The 13,420-nt window shown below is 47.2% G+C and overlaps 1 protein-coding gene across 2 annotated transcripts in view; it reads left to right on the top strand.

Moving 5' to 3' along the window:
* Positions 1–2,561: 2,561 nt before the first annotated feature.
* Esrp1 (epithelial splicing regulatory protein 1) overlaps positions 2,562–13,420 on the top strand; it is a 67,246-nt gene continuing 56,387 nt past the window's right edge. The window contains exons 1-4 of one of the 2 annotated variants that reach the window (XM_013012423.1): positions 2,562–3,055; positions 3,504–3,632; positions 4,791–4,904; positions 9,641–9,755. In XM_013012423.1, coding sequence (XP_012867877.1) covers positions 2,924–3,055; positions 3,504–3,632; positions 4,791–4,904; positions 9,641–9,755 — 490 coding nt within the window. In that variant the 5' untranslated portion in view covers positions 2,562–2,923. The remainder of the gene's footprint in view (positions 3,056–3,503; positions 3,633–4,790; positions 4,905–9,640; positions 9,756–13,420) is intronic. The other variant, XM_013012424.1, reaches the window with a different exon arrangement.

Raw genomic sequence — 13,420 nt, 5'->3', positions numbered from 1 at the left:
TTACAAGTTTAATGTAATAAAACAAAATTTGTGAACAATCATCACCTACTTATTACAAACATTTGAAATTTAAATTAACCATGGACTCCCATTTTGAGAATCTCATTCTTACAGTGTTGAACTATGCCCTGGGATCAGAAGACAAAGAGCTGCAAAAATGGTGGGTGTATTTCAATCATTCAACAAATATTTGTTGAGTCCAACTTAGATGCCAGGCTCTGTTCCAATCCAAGAAAATATATTCTAAAACAATTCCAACAATATTCTTGTAAACCCAGTTGCACAAACTAACTAAATAAAACCAGAAGTGATCCAATTTCCTTAAACAGGGGAAAAGAAAGTGCAAAGAAGGCCAGGTGTGAGACTCAAGATTCCAATTTGGATAACACGCTGTGGAATCCTCTAGTAAACACGTGGATTCAATAAATCTGTAGTTTGTTCAAAAGCGCTACAAATGGATCCAAACACCAAAGCGGGGCTGTTCTTCCTGAGCTGTTGTGATCACTTTTTCGGCAACAATACCCAGCCTGGGCTTGCCACGGGTGATCGGGTGTACCCGCCAGAGTCACGCACCTGGTCCCGCACCCCCTTGGAGGTGACACCTCTCTCGCCGGGTAGAGAGATAGAGAGCAGCGCACCTGGGAACCGTGCGCATCTACAAAGCCCCGCGGGGACGTGGCTCGGGGGAACCGGCTCCGCCAAGCAGCCTCGCCCACTGCAATGCAATCTGGGTGGTTTTTCCAGGTCCCTCACGGCCTGGTTCCGCGCCCAGTTCCTGTCCCCGCGACGCCAAGGGCTGGCTAGGTTGGCTCTGTGATACCAAGGCCAGGGCGGGGCCCGGCTGCCGCCGAGAGCCAGCCTAGGGCGATTTGTGACTGCGCATCCTGAAGTCCCAGCGAGGGAAACCAACGCGCGACCCAGCCACCAAGCCGCCGACCAGAGTGATACCCAGAGCCGGCGCGGGCCCGAGCCGCGTGGCGAGCGTGGGAGCTGGGCCCGGGCCGGGGTGCGCCCCGGGGACGGGGGTGGGGAGTGCGAGCTGCCACCTGCACCGCGGGTCGCTCCGCCTCCTGGCGAGCCTGGTCCGACCAGGAAACCGGTGGCGGCGGCGGCCTCCGGCCCAGCCCCCACGGGGAAAGCGGGGGTCTCCCGCTTCCCCTGACCAGCATCCCTGACCCGTTCCCCATTTGTACGGGGGAGTGGGCTCCTGCCGTGACGTGTGTGTGTGGCCGATTTCACATCCCGAATGCCAAGGCCCCGAACACCCGAGTCCAATCTGTAACGCTTCCGACGCACTCCTTCCCCAAGAACAGACCAAGTTAGAAATACAAAGCTGGAGGACAACTACCTTCCACACCGTCAACGGGACCTAGCTCCCGGCGGTCCCCGTAGGTGGCTTTGGCGAGAAAGGGCCTGGCCGACGCTCCGGCCACGGCGCCCACCAAGCTGGAGCTAGAGAAGCAAGTTCACCAGGGACCCCGGGAAGTCACACTCCCCCAGAGGAGGCAGGCATGGAGGGCCTGCGGATTCCAACGCCCGGTGAAGGAACAAAGTTGGGTCTGGCCCGATTTAGGCAAACTTTTATTAGGTAGACGAAGGCAGGAGCAATTTCATTTCGGGCCCCAGACAAATCAAAGTGGGAGCGCCCCAGCCCTGAAGGAGGGCTTTGCTGCCTCCAACTAGCAGCCGCGAGAAACCAAACAGGTAGCAATTAAAGGACTTGAGAGAGTAGGGAGTCTGGAGACTGGATTTCCTCTCGGGGGTCCCCAGCGGTGGGGCGCGCGGTGAGTAACAGCGTCCTGGGGCGTGACCAGGTGTCCGGGCGTCCAGCCCCGGGCGTCCCGGGAGAGGTTCCTCCCCACCCCCTCTCCGCCGCGGGACGCGGCGCGTGCTGGGGGGGGGGGGGCGTGCGCCCGGCTCCGACCCGGGGAAGGGCCGGGCCGGCTGGACTTCCCCCGGCTGTTTGCACTCCAAGGTGTGTTAGGCAGAGGAGCGGCTTTTCCGGGGTTCGGCAACTGCCCCAGCCACCTCCCGGCTGCCGTTGGCCGGTCCCTCCCACCGCGGCTCGCCCTCTTGGGCGCCGCACCCTGCGCTGCTCGGTGGCCCGGGCCTCACCTCTGGCCTCCTTTCGCTTCCCAGCGCCTGGCCTTTGGCGCTCGACCCTCCAGAACTGTGGGCGTCGCTCCCCACAGCCAACCTTCCCTCCACCCCCGTCCCCTAACACACAACCCCGGTAACCTCCAGCGGGGACCCCCCCCTCACCCTCTCCCAGTCTGACTCGTTCGACCCTCCGAGTGGCAGCCACCTCTTCCCCGCCCCTCTGGCCTCCCCTTCCTGCTCTCTCTCCCGGGCCTTCTCCATTCATCCAGCCATTGTCTCCCGCCTCCTCCTCCCCTTCCTCGGGCGGCCTTCACCCCCTCCCCCCCCCCCCCCCCCCCCCCCCGGGGCCCCCCCCCCCCCCCCCCCCCCCCCCCCGCCACGTCGTGGTTTGAAGGAGCCAATGGGCCGGCGCCGCCAGGTGTCTCTTACCTGCACCACGTGGGGGAGGGGAAGGGGCGGGCAGGTAGAGCCACATCCCCAAACAGAAAAGCTTTCAGCCATTGCGCGCCTCCCGGGGGTGCAGCCCGGCTCCTGGCTCAGCAGCGACGCACGGGCAATTGAATACAAAAAGGCCTGGCCTCCTGCGCCCTCCTTCCCACCCCCCTTCCTGCCCTGGGCGTGGAGCCCCGGCCGGGCCAGGTGTAGGCTGGGTGGTTGGTTACCGCCTTTCGCACCGGCGGCAGCGAGGAGGGGGGGTGGGCGCTCTTTCTTTTTCTCTTAGAAGAGGACTTTTTTTTTTTTTAAAGCACAGGTTTTCTCGTTCTCACTTCCAACCCTCCTCACCTCCTCCCGACCCCCCTTCTCCCCCTCCCCACCTATCGTCATGACGGCGTCTCCGGATTACCTGGTGGTGCTTTTCGGGATCACTGCTGGGGCCACCGGAGCCAAGTTGGGTTCGGATGAGAAGGAGCTGATTCTGCTGTTATGGAAAGTCGTGGATCTGGCTAACAAGAAGGTAACCTCAGCACGTTTTTGTTCAGCGACTGGGAACGGGGCAAGACGTTGTTGAAGAAGTCGGAGAGGGGATAGGTTTAAAGGGGAGGGGGGGGGAGGACTGGTTTGCCCGCTTGTGCGGCCGGACCCGAGGCCTACCGAGATCCTGAGTAAAACCAAACTTGTTCTCCACCCGCCTTGGAGCCATTTCAGTCTCCCGAAATCTGGCCCAGGTGTCGAGGCGCGGCCGAGCTGGATTCGCGGCGGGTCCGGGGACGCGCGGGCGCGACGGGGGTGGGCTCCCGAGACTCTGGGGGAGGGGGCCCGGGGCCACCGGAGCCGCGGGCGGCTAACGAGCTGGGATTCTGCGGCTGGACCCCTCCTGGGGCGCAGGCGGGCGGGAGAGGGCGGCGGGGAAGGCATTTCCGAATCGACGGTGGGGAAAACTGACCCTTCTCTCCCTGCTGGAGGTGGGACAGTTGCACGAAGTACTAGTTAGACCGGATCAGTTGGAACTGACGGAGGATTGTAAAGAAGAAACTAAAATAGACGCCGAAAGCCTGTCCTCCGCGCCGCAGCTGGACCAAGCCCTCCGACAGGTGACAGCCCTGAGCCGCGCCACCTTCCCCCGGGTTCCGAGAGGGCCCGACCCCACCGCCCGCTCCACGCCCTCTCAGGGCGGCCCCCCGCCCCGACCCAGGGGTGGGAAGACTCCCCGCGGCGTTGGTGGGCGCCACCCTCGACGTCCTTGGGGAAGGGTGTCTCCACCCCCAAATCCCAAGATTTGGGATCCCAATTTTGTTCGTTGTGGAGTTGCGTCCTGAGTGGTTCCTGGGGAAGGGGGGGTAGAAGGGCCGCGTGTCACCGGTCGTGTGGGTGCAGCGCGGAGTCCCCGTCCCCGCATCCCGACCCCGTGGCGCGCGGGTCGGCGGGGTCCGCAGCTCGGGCGCCGGGCGCACGCCGGGGGCGCACTCGCCCCGCGCTCGGTGCTCCCACCACGAAAGCCTGCCTGGTTTCCGTCTTCTGAACTTCTAAAAGAAAGGCTCGGTTCCGTCGTTCTTCCGTGGCCTCGATCCAATCCCAGGGCGGGTTTGCAGGTCGGAACTCGTAGGGCTGCCGGCCGGGTCACCGGGGAACTGCTGGAATCCCCTTATTGGGCTTGAAATGACCTCAAAAACGCTTCTCCCCGGGAAGGGGGGGGGGTGCTGACGAGTGCGGGAATCGCGGTAGGGCGGGGCGCTGCGTACCTGCGGCGCCGCACGCTCGCGGCCTCTGCCCCGCACATGAGTTTGGAATTCTGGAAGAAAATGATCATTTCTAGGGTCTATTCTAAGAAAAGTGACCGGCCGTTACGAAGGTCTTTACCCGCTTTTGTTTATTTTAAATTTATATCTTGAGCATGGCACGTCCAAACATAAAAAAAAAAAGTCACATCAGGAAATGATGATGTAATGTGAAAGCAACCTGCTGGTGACAAAGACGTCCCGGCCGGTCCTGACGGATGTACCCTAAAGATCAGGCGGTGGGCGCGGGCTGCGCTGGAAATGAGGGCAAAAGGCATTATGCGAGAAAGCGGCCTTCCCAAAGCAAGCTGGCCAGTGTATGGGAGAGGATTCTTGGTCATCTTTTGCCAGCCCTGGTATCCCACTTTAGCGTCTGCACCACGATGTTCCCAGGTTATTGCCAAGTGCGACATTGACGAATTTATAAATTCTGTATCTATTGCATCCTTCCCTGTGGACGTCTTTTTCTTACAGTTTAACCAGTCAGTAAGCAATGAACTGAATATTGGGGTAGGAACTTCCTTCTGTCTCTGTACTGATGGACAACTTCATGTCAGGCAAATCCTGCATCCCGAGGCTTCCAAGAAGGTGAGTGCTGGCTTCTGAAAAACAAAAACGAAAAACCCATACTTTTTGGAAATGACTGGAAGCTTAAAATAAAAGTTTCCAAGTTATTCTATTTATGCTGGCCTCTGGAAAAATGATTGGGCTTTTGGCGAGCGAGTCCAGGCTTTTTAAAAAGTGATTTATTCAAATTATTCTTATTATATTTTTACGAGTTTCTGCCTACGAGGGATAATCGTCTTATAGGTGCAGAATTTCAGTATGGGAAGACAAAGCGTGGATGTGATGTTTGGAAAATTTTAATGTACTGGGTTAAAGTTGTAGCTCACTTAATGTGAAAATTCCTGGGTTCTATCCCCAAGAATGGGTGGTCTCACACACACATAGCCACACAGACACACACACAAATACATCCAAGTGAAAGTACTTAATCGTATGGAATTGTACACTTGAAAATTGTTGATTGAGGGTCTGGGGAATGTGTTTAGTGGTACAGTAAATTAGTAATATGGGAAAATGTTCAATATTTAGTGTTTTATCACAATGAAAAATACATGACTATTTCCCACAGATGCTTGGGATTGCAGTACTTTTATAACTTTATAGATACCTTTTGGTGACATTACAGTCCCTTTTGTGTGTGTGTGTAGGTATGAACTTTACTTTTCAAAGTACTTGTTTCCCTTTCCCAAAGCTAATGAAGGGTCTGAACTTCTCCCCAAGTGTGGAAGGAAAATATTTTAATATGTAATTATATTTCCATTTGTGGAAATGCTTTATTCTAAAAAAGGAGGAGCAAAAGTACTCAAGTAAATCTTTTAATCTTTTAAATTAAATTATTTCTAGTAACTTCATTAAAAAGACTGCCTAAGGAAGTGGTGCTGTGGCTCAAGTGGTAAAGCGCTGGCGCTGAGCCGAAGAGCTCGGGAACAGCGCCCAGGCCCAGCATTCAAGCCCCATGAACAGGAAAAAATAAAATCCCCTTTCAAGACTGTCTAAATCACATCTAAATATTAATTACAGTGCACTTCACTTTGACGTTAAGTAAATGTTCAAAACCTAAGTCCATCAATGTGCTTGTACTTATCTTTCACCTTTGCTAACTTTCCTGATTTGGAAGAGACTATGGAGTGATAAAATGCAGTCTTATCCTAGGCAGAATGTGAATTCTCTCACTGGGAAGAACATGTAAACACTGTAGAACAGTCTAGAGTGAGCTACCCACTTTAGCCAATCATTGTTAACACGTCATTACTGCTAATGCAAATTAATTTGGACTGTGGCTTTTTTTTTTGGTAGTAAAACAAAAAGGCAGTTGCTGAGCTTGAAAAGAGAAAATATATTTAGGTAACTGAGGAAAATTTTGCAGTGAAAGCTGGAGTTTGACAATTGATAACGTAGACAAATAGAGCCAGGGCATAGTATCTTTCTCTTCAGTCCCTGAAGTAGGGAAACCTGGGGAGTTAGTTAAATGTATAATTGAAGTCTGAAAGAGAAGCCAGCTGTGCTGATTCATGCCTGTAATTCCAGATCTCTGGAGGGTGAGGTAGGATGATCCGAGTTTGAAATCAGCCAGGATTCTATAGTTCAGCTCAAAAACCAGAAAACAATGAAAAAAAAAACAAGTCTAAAGGAGAAACTTAAGTTTCTCTGCCTTTTACAAGGTCCTTAGTAATAATTTTATGGAAGGTTTAGACCAGTTACTGTATATTTGATCCGGAAATAGAGATGAGATATACGAGAGTTTATTTCTCAAAAGACATATGGAGAGGAATAAAATCTTAACCAAGCCTTGAGTTCAAGCCCAGGACTAGAGCACAAAAAAGTTGAGTTCTTCAGCCCAAGACAAGCATTCTACCACTTTATAGCCACAGTGCCACTTCTGGTTTTCCAGTGGCTGATTTGAGATAAGAGTCTCACTAACTTTCCTGTTCTGGCTGGCTTTGAACCATGATTCTCAGATCTCAGCCTCCTGAGTAGCTAGGTTTACAAGCCTGAGCCACTGGTGCCCATCCAAAAAAAGTTTTTCTAAAATAAACATTTCTGGATATATTCTTCCAGATTTCTTTAGAAAACTTGCCTGCCCTTCCCTCCTTCCCTCCCTCCCTCCCTCCTTCCCTCCCTCCCTCCCTCCTTCCCTCCCTCCCTCCCTCCTTCCTTCCCTCCCTCCCTCCCTCCTTCCCTCCCTCCCTCCCTTCCTTCCTTCCTTCCTTCCTTCCTTCCTTCCTTCCTTCCCCTCCCTCCCTCCCTTCCTCCCTTCCTTCCTTCCTTCCTTCCTTCCTTCCTTCCTTCCTTCCTTTTTGGCAGTACTGGGGTTTGAATTTAGAACGAGACGTGCTTGCTGGACAGGGGTTGTACCATTTGGGTCACATCTCCAGATCTCTTTGTACTAGTTATTTTTGCTCCTGCTAGCCTTGACTCTGATCCTTCCTTTTGTTCATGCTTCTCATGGTAGGTAGGATGACAAGCACAAGTCACCATACGTAGGAAAGCATTTTTACAGACCTCTATAGATTATGATTTAATGTACCTTAAACATTTTTATAAGTAGTAAATAAGATGCTCACTATTTTAAATAGATGCAGCTATGTAAATGGATTTCTTACCACTGTAAGTAGGAGTTACTACTACAAACATCGTGTGTGTGTGTGTGTGTGTGTGTGTGTGTGTGTGTGTGATTGTGTGCATCAATATGTTTGGGTGTTTAGGGTGCTTAAGGTCTCTCTCACTTGATTCCTTCTTACTGTGGAGCTGATACTCTTAACACTTAGCTACATCACTTTCAGCTTTTTGCTGGCTAGAAATAAGAGTCTCATGGACTTTTCTGTTTGGATTCGGTTTGAACCATGAGCCTTAGATTTCAGCCTTCTGATAACTAGGAATACAAACGAGAACAACCATCACTGAGCTGCCTTTCTAAAAATTTATTTCTTTTTTAATTTTTGCCAGTCCTAGGGCTTGAACTCAGGGCCTGGACATTGTCCCTAAGTTTCTTTTTTTTTTTTTGTCGGTTGTGGGGGCTTGAACTCTGGGCCTGGGCGCTGTCCCTCAGCTCTTCAGCTCAAGGCAAGTGCTCTACCACTTGAGCTACAGCGCCACTTCCGGTTTTCTGGTGGTTTATTGGAGATAGGAGTCTCTCAGGTCTCTCCTGCCCGGGCTGGCTTTGAACCGAGATCCTCAGATCTCAGCCTCCTGAGTAGCTAGGATTATAGGCGTGAGCCACCAGGGCCCGGCTGTCCCTAAGTTTCTTTTGCTCAAGGCTAGCATTCTACCACTTGAACCATATCCCCACTTCTGGCTTTTTCTGAGTAGTTTATTGGCAATAAAAATCTCATAGACTTTCTTGCCCAGGCTAGCTTCAAACTGCAATCCTTGAATCTCAGCCTCCACAGTAGATAGGATTACAGGCTTGAGCAACTAGCACCCAACTATAGCCTCTAGCTTTAAATATAGCACAAAAGGCCAACATCTCAGAATCCAAAGAAGGTACTGGATAGATGAGATATTGCAGAGATATTTCATAAGTATTAAAGCCTTTATTTCCTTTATATTTGAACCAACAAGTGAGTAGAAATATATACAAAATATTTTGTAGTTATTAAAGAAATCTAAATTTTGTTTTTTAGAATTAGCTAGGTATAGTAGTACATGCTTATGATCTTAGAACTCAGAAGGCTGGGGCAGGAGGCCAGACTAGGCTACTTAAGAAGATCCTATCTTTAAACAAAATATAAAATAATTATATAATAAAGCAAAACAACTTGCAATAAATTATTTATTAAAATAAATAATCTATATGTAACAATTATTTTTAAACAGTCTTTATTTTTTGTTTGTTGCTGAGGCTCATGACCTGTGATCCATATTTTAAAGTCTCATTTTGAGTTGCAAGGCATAATCAAAATAGTGTGCAGGAAAACGAATGTGGTGTGTAGTTTGTGACCAAAATAATCTTTCAGTTAAGTGTTTACCATTTTAAACTAACAATACTAAAGTATATATTACTAGGACACAGTAGTTAGAACTCTACTAAATATTATAAGTTAACTTATTGTCTAAACTTATGCATCTGTGAGAAAACTGACAGCTGAAAACACAGATGTTCCAAAATAATTATAGGCTGAAAGTGTAAGAACCCAAATGTGTTATACCTTCAGAAATGTTTTGAACGGGATGAATAATAGAGCACTAATGTTCCAGTCTATTTTGTTAAAACAAGATTTTTTTTTTTTTGGTAAGGCTTGTATTCAGGAACTAATATAATAATTAGACCCGATATTTAAGAAAAAGCTACTTCTACACAAAGTATATATGGAACTTGGGGCTTGGGTGAATTGGACTCTGGGCTTTTGTTGTTGTTCAGGGCTTGCGCTCTACCTCTTGGGCCACAGTTCTACTTCTGGCTTTTAGGTGGTTAATTGGAGATAAGAGTCTTAACAATTTTACTGCAAGAACTGGCTTTGGACCATGATCCTCAAATTTCAGCCTCCTGAGTAGCTAGGATTACAAGTGTGAGCCATTTATGGTTGGCTACAGTCTTTTTTTGTTTTCTTCTTTTTTTCTTGGCATGTATTAGTTGTGCAAGGTAGAGTTCATTGTGACATTTCTATACATACATATAATGCACTGGATGAGTCATATATTTCTAAATGTTGTGGGCTGGGTCATAGCTCAGGTGGCAGTATGATAGACTTATATTTAATTGTTAGTACTTGAGTTCCAATTCACCTAGTTTACAATCTCTACCTTGTACTCCTCAGAATGTATTACTACCTGAATGCTTCTATTCCTTCTTTGATCTTCGAAAAGAATTCAAGAAATGTTGCCCTGGCTCACCTGATATTGAGAAACTGGACATTGCAGCAATGACAGAGTGTATCCTTTAAAAGATTACCCAAGAATCGGCTGAAATATAGATCCAGCAAAAAACAGTATTTAAGGAACTTTTAAATGCTTTCAACTTTGTCAGTGCATGGATGAAATTGCCCTGTCTTTTGAAGTGGTTATGACTAAGTGAACGTGAACTTTGGATGATCTTAAAGGTAGATTTTTGTAAGGTGATTACATCTAAGATAAGATTCAATGTCAGACGGTGGAATTTTTTTGGTTTTTGAATTTTTTTGATGGTAATGGTGGTGAATTGCAGAAGAATGTGAAGACTATTTTTGATGCACACCTCTACACTATTTGCTCTTCATTCCTTTCATCTTGAGTTCATTTTGGCTTCTTAAGAATTAGTAAAATTATTTTTTTTAAAGTAACGATTACTGCTTTTAGCCTCTTGAGTTTCTGTAATATATTCACAATTATAGTCACTCTAGCATGATATATTTGGGGATGATAAAATGAGGTCTAGATTGTCTTCCAAATTCATTAATTACTAAGATAGGATATTTGATGCATAATGTATTAGAAAAGTAAATTTTAAAATCTTAAATCTTAATGGTCATGAATGATCTTCAAAATGCTAATAAGCAGTTACATGCTAATCTATCAGAACGCAAGCTTGAATACAATGTAGATGACTCCTTGACATCTATTTTGAGAATATCACCAAGTCCATCTAGGTTACTTTCAGAACTTGTTGTAGATGCCACACCTGCCCAAAAGATTTTGTCATAGCCCAGGGTGGCCTCAAACTAATGTTCCTGCCTTGCCACACCAGAAAGGCTGAGATTATAGTCGAGCACTACCATGCCTGGCTTGTAAATGGTTAGTGTTAAACTTCCTCATTATTTTTAAAAGCCATAACCTTGGTTTAGTTCTATGTGATTAGAAACATCTGTGTGGTTTTTGTTTGTTTGTTTGTTTTTTGTCTGTCTGGGGCTTGAACTCTGGGCCTGGGCACTGTGCCTCAGCTCTTCAGCTCAAGGCAAAAACTCTACCACTTGAGCCACAGCGCCACTTCCGGTTTTCTGGTGGTTTATTGGAGATAAGAGTCTCGCAGGCTTTCCTGTCCGGGCTAGCTTTGAACCGTGATCCTCAGATCTCAGCCTCCTGAGTAGCTAGGATTACAGGCGTGAGCCTCCTGCCTCCAGCTGGAAACATCTGTTCTTATGATCTCACTTAAAATTGTTACCCACTAAAGACCTTGTTTCCATATATAGACCTTATCTCCCTATATAGTCACATTGGAGATAAGGCATTAAACACATTTTCAGGGACAGTTTCATTCTTAGCATATGTTGAAATATTTAATATACTATTACAAAGCAAAATTCAGGGCTGGGTATCACTTAGTGGGAGAGCATATGCTTAGCATTCTTGAAACCCTAGTTTCCATCCCCAGCAAATGTACATAAATGGTCAGTATAGATACTAGAAGAAAAGTCTTAATTTAATTGCCTTTTGTTTTTATCTTTTGTTCTTTTATAGTTCCCCCCCTCCGCCCCCAGAGCTGAGGACAGAACCCACGGCCTTGCACTTGCCAGGCAAGTGCTCCTCCTCTAAGCTAACCCCAACCCTTGCCCTCTTAATTTAGAAAGACATCTTCAGTGAAAAAGACAGTATATTGAAAGTTACCTTGCTGGGTGTTTTAGTGCATACCTATACTCCCAGTGCCTTGAAGAATAAGGCAGAATTGTTAATTTGAGACCAGCCTCTCAAGGAAAAAAAAAGGAAAAGAAAAAATGTTATATCCAACTATTCAGTTGTCTCGCTCTCTTCCTCTCTCTCCACTCCCTCCTTCCCTTCCTCCCTCTCACCTTCCCTTCTTCCCTCCCTCTCACCCTCTCTCCCACTCCTCCACTTTCCCTCTCCCCCTTTCTTCTCTTTTCTTTTCTCCTCTGTCCCTCTCTCTCTCTCCTGGTGTTTGAACACAGGGCCATAAATACTAGACAGGCAATCTACCTGTTTGGGCCATGCTATTAACCCCTCAGTTTCTCCTTAAAGTGAAGATTAATGATTATAAGTGAATATACAATAAAAATGTCCATTGCTACAATCTGATGGTTCTTTAGGCAATTTGGTTTTCTTGATTTGTTGTTGGTTGTGGGGCTTGAACTCAGGGCTTGGTTGCTGTCCCAGAACTCTTTTTGCTCAAGGCTAGTGCTCTACTACTGAGCCACATCGCTACTTCTGGTTTTCTGGTGGGTAAGTGGAGATAAGATACTCATGGACTTTCCTGCGAAACTGGGCTGGCTAGTCTCTGGCACTAGCACCTTACCTTGATATGTTACTTTGAAATGGTTACTGGAAGCTGGGAGTAGGTGGCCTCAAGCCTGTAATCCTATCTACTCAGTAAGCTTAGATCTTAGGATCATGGTTCAAAACCAGCCCAGCAGGAAAGTCCACAAGACTCTCATCTCCAATTGACCACCACAAAAAAATGGAGTTGTGGCTGCAAGAGGTAAAGGGCTAATTTTGAGCACAAAAGCTCAGATATAGTACCCAGGCCCTGAGTTCAAATCTAGGACTGGAAGACACACAAAAAAGAAAAAAGAAAAGAAATGAAAAGATTGGTTACTTGGGTTTCTTTTTTACTGTGTGCTATGTTTTCCAACACCTTGTAGCACTTTTTATTATCTGAACTTTTATTTATTTATTTTTGGGTCCAGTCATGGGGCCTGAACTCTGGGCCTGGGCACTGTCCCTCAGCTCTTCAGCTCAAGGCCAGCTTTCTACCACTTGAGCCACAGCACCACTTCCGGCTTTCTTCTTTTTTTTTATGTGGGGTGCTGAGGAATCGAACCCAGGGCCTCAGGCATGCAAGGCAAGCGCTCTACCACTGAGCCAACTTCCCAGCCCCTGAACTTTTATTAAATGAATATGTTGGTGTGCATGTTTTTTTGTTACTTCTTTTTTTGTTTATTTTGTGCTGGTATCAGGGACTTGAACTTGTGCTTGAACTCAGGGACTCGGGCTGTTGATTAGCTTTTTCTGTACATAGTTGGTGTTTTACTACTTAGGCCATACTTTCTGTTCCTGCTTTTGCTGATTAGTGGGAGATAAAAGTCTCAAAATTGTATGTGTGTGTGGCTTTGAACTGCAACTCAAATCTCACCATTTTGAATTGCTGGGATTATACCCAGCCTTGTCATTCTCTTAATCCTGGCTCTATCAGCAAACTCTAGCAGTTCATCTTCAAGTGCCATAGCAATGAAAACACGACATATTTGACTACAGCAAAACGATTAAGTTGTGAATAACCTAAGTTGAACTGTTTCATGGGCATTGCCCCTGAAATTTGAAGCAGGAATCTCATGGCATTTAACAACCTATTCATTAAAAATGGACACCATTTTGTATTTCTTTACTTTTTATTAGCTTACATGAATAATATAGAGGAGAATTTCATTGTTACATTTGGACAGATGTTTATTATTGTCAATTTACCCTATCAGTCTCTCTTTCTCCTGTGATTGTGTATTTCTTCTTTTTTCTATTTTTTTTGTCGGTCATGGGGCCTGAACTCTGGGCCTGGGCGCTGTCCCTCAGCTCTTCAGCTGAAGGCTAGCGCTCTACCACTTGAGCCACAGCGCCACTTCTGGCTTTTTTCTTTTTGCTTATGTGGTGCTGAGGAATGGAACCCAGGGCCTCAG

This window comes from Dipodomys ordii, unplaced genomic scaffold, assembly GCF_000151885.1.
Source record: "Dipodomys ordii isolate 6190 unplaced genomic scaffold, Dord_2.0 Scaffold17, whole genome shotgun sequence".
NCBI lineage: Eukaryota > Metazoa > Chordata > Mammalia > Rodentia > Heteromyidae > Dipodomys > Dipodomys ordii.
Note: the sequence above shows the minus strand (reverse complement) of the source record. Positions and strands in the feature narration are given on the sequence as shown.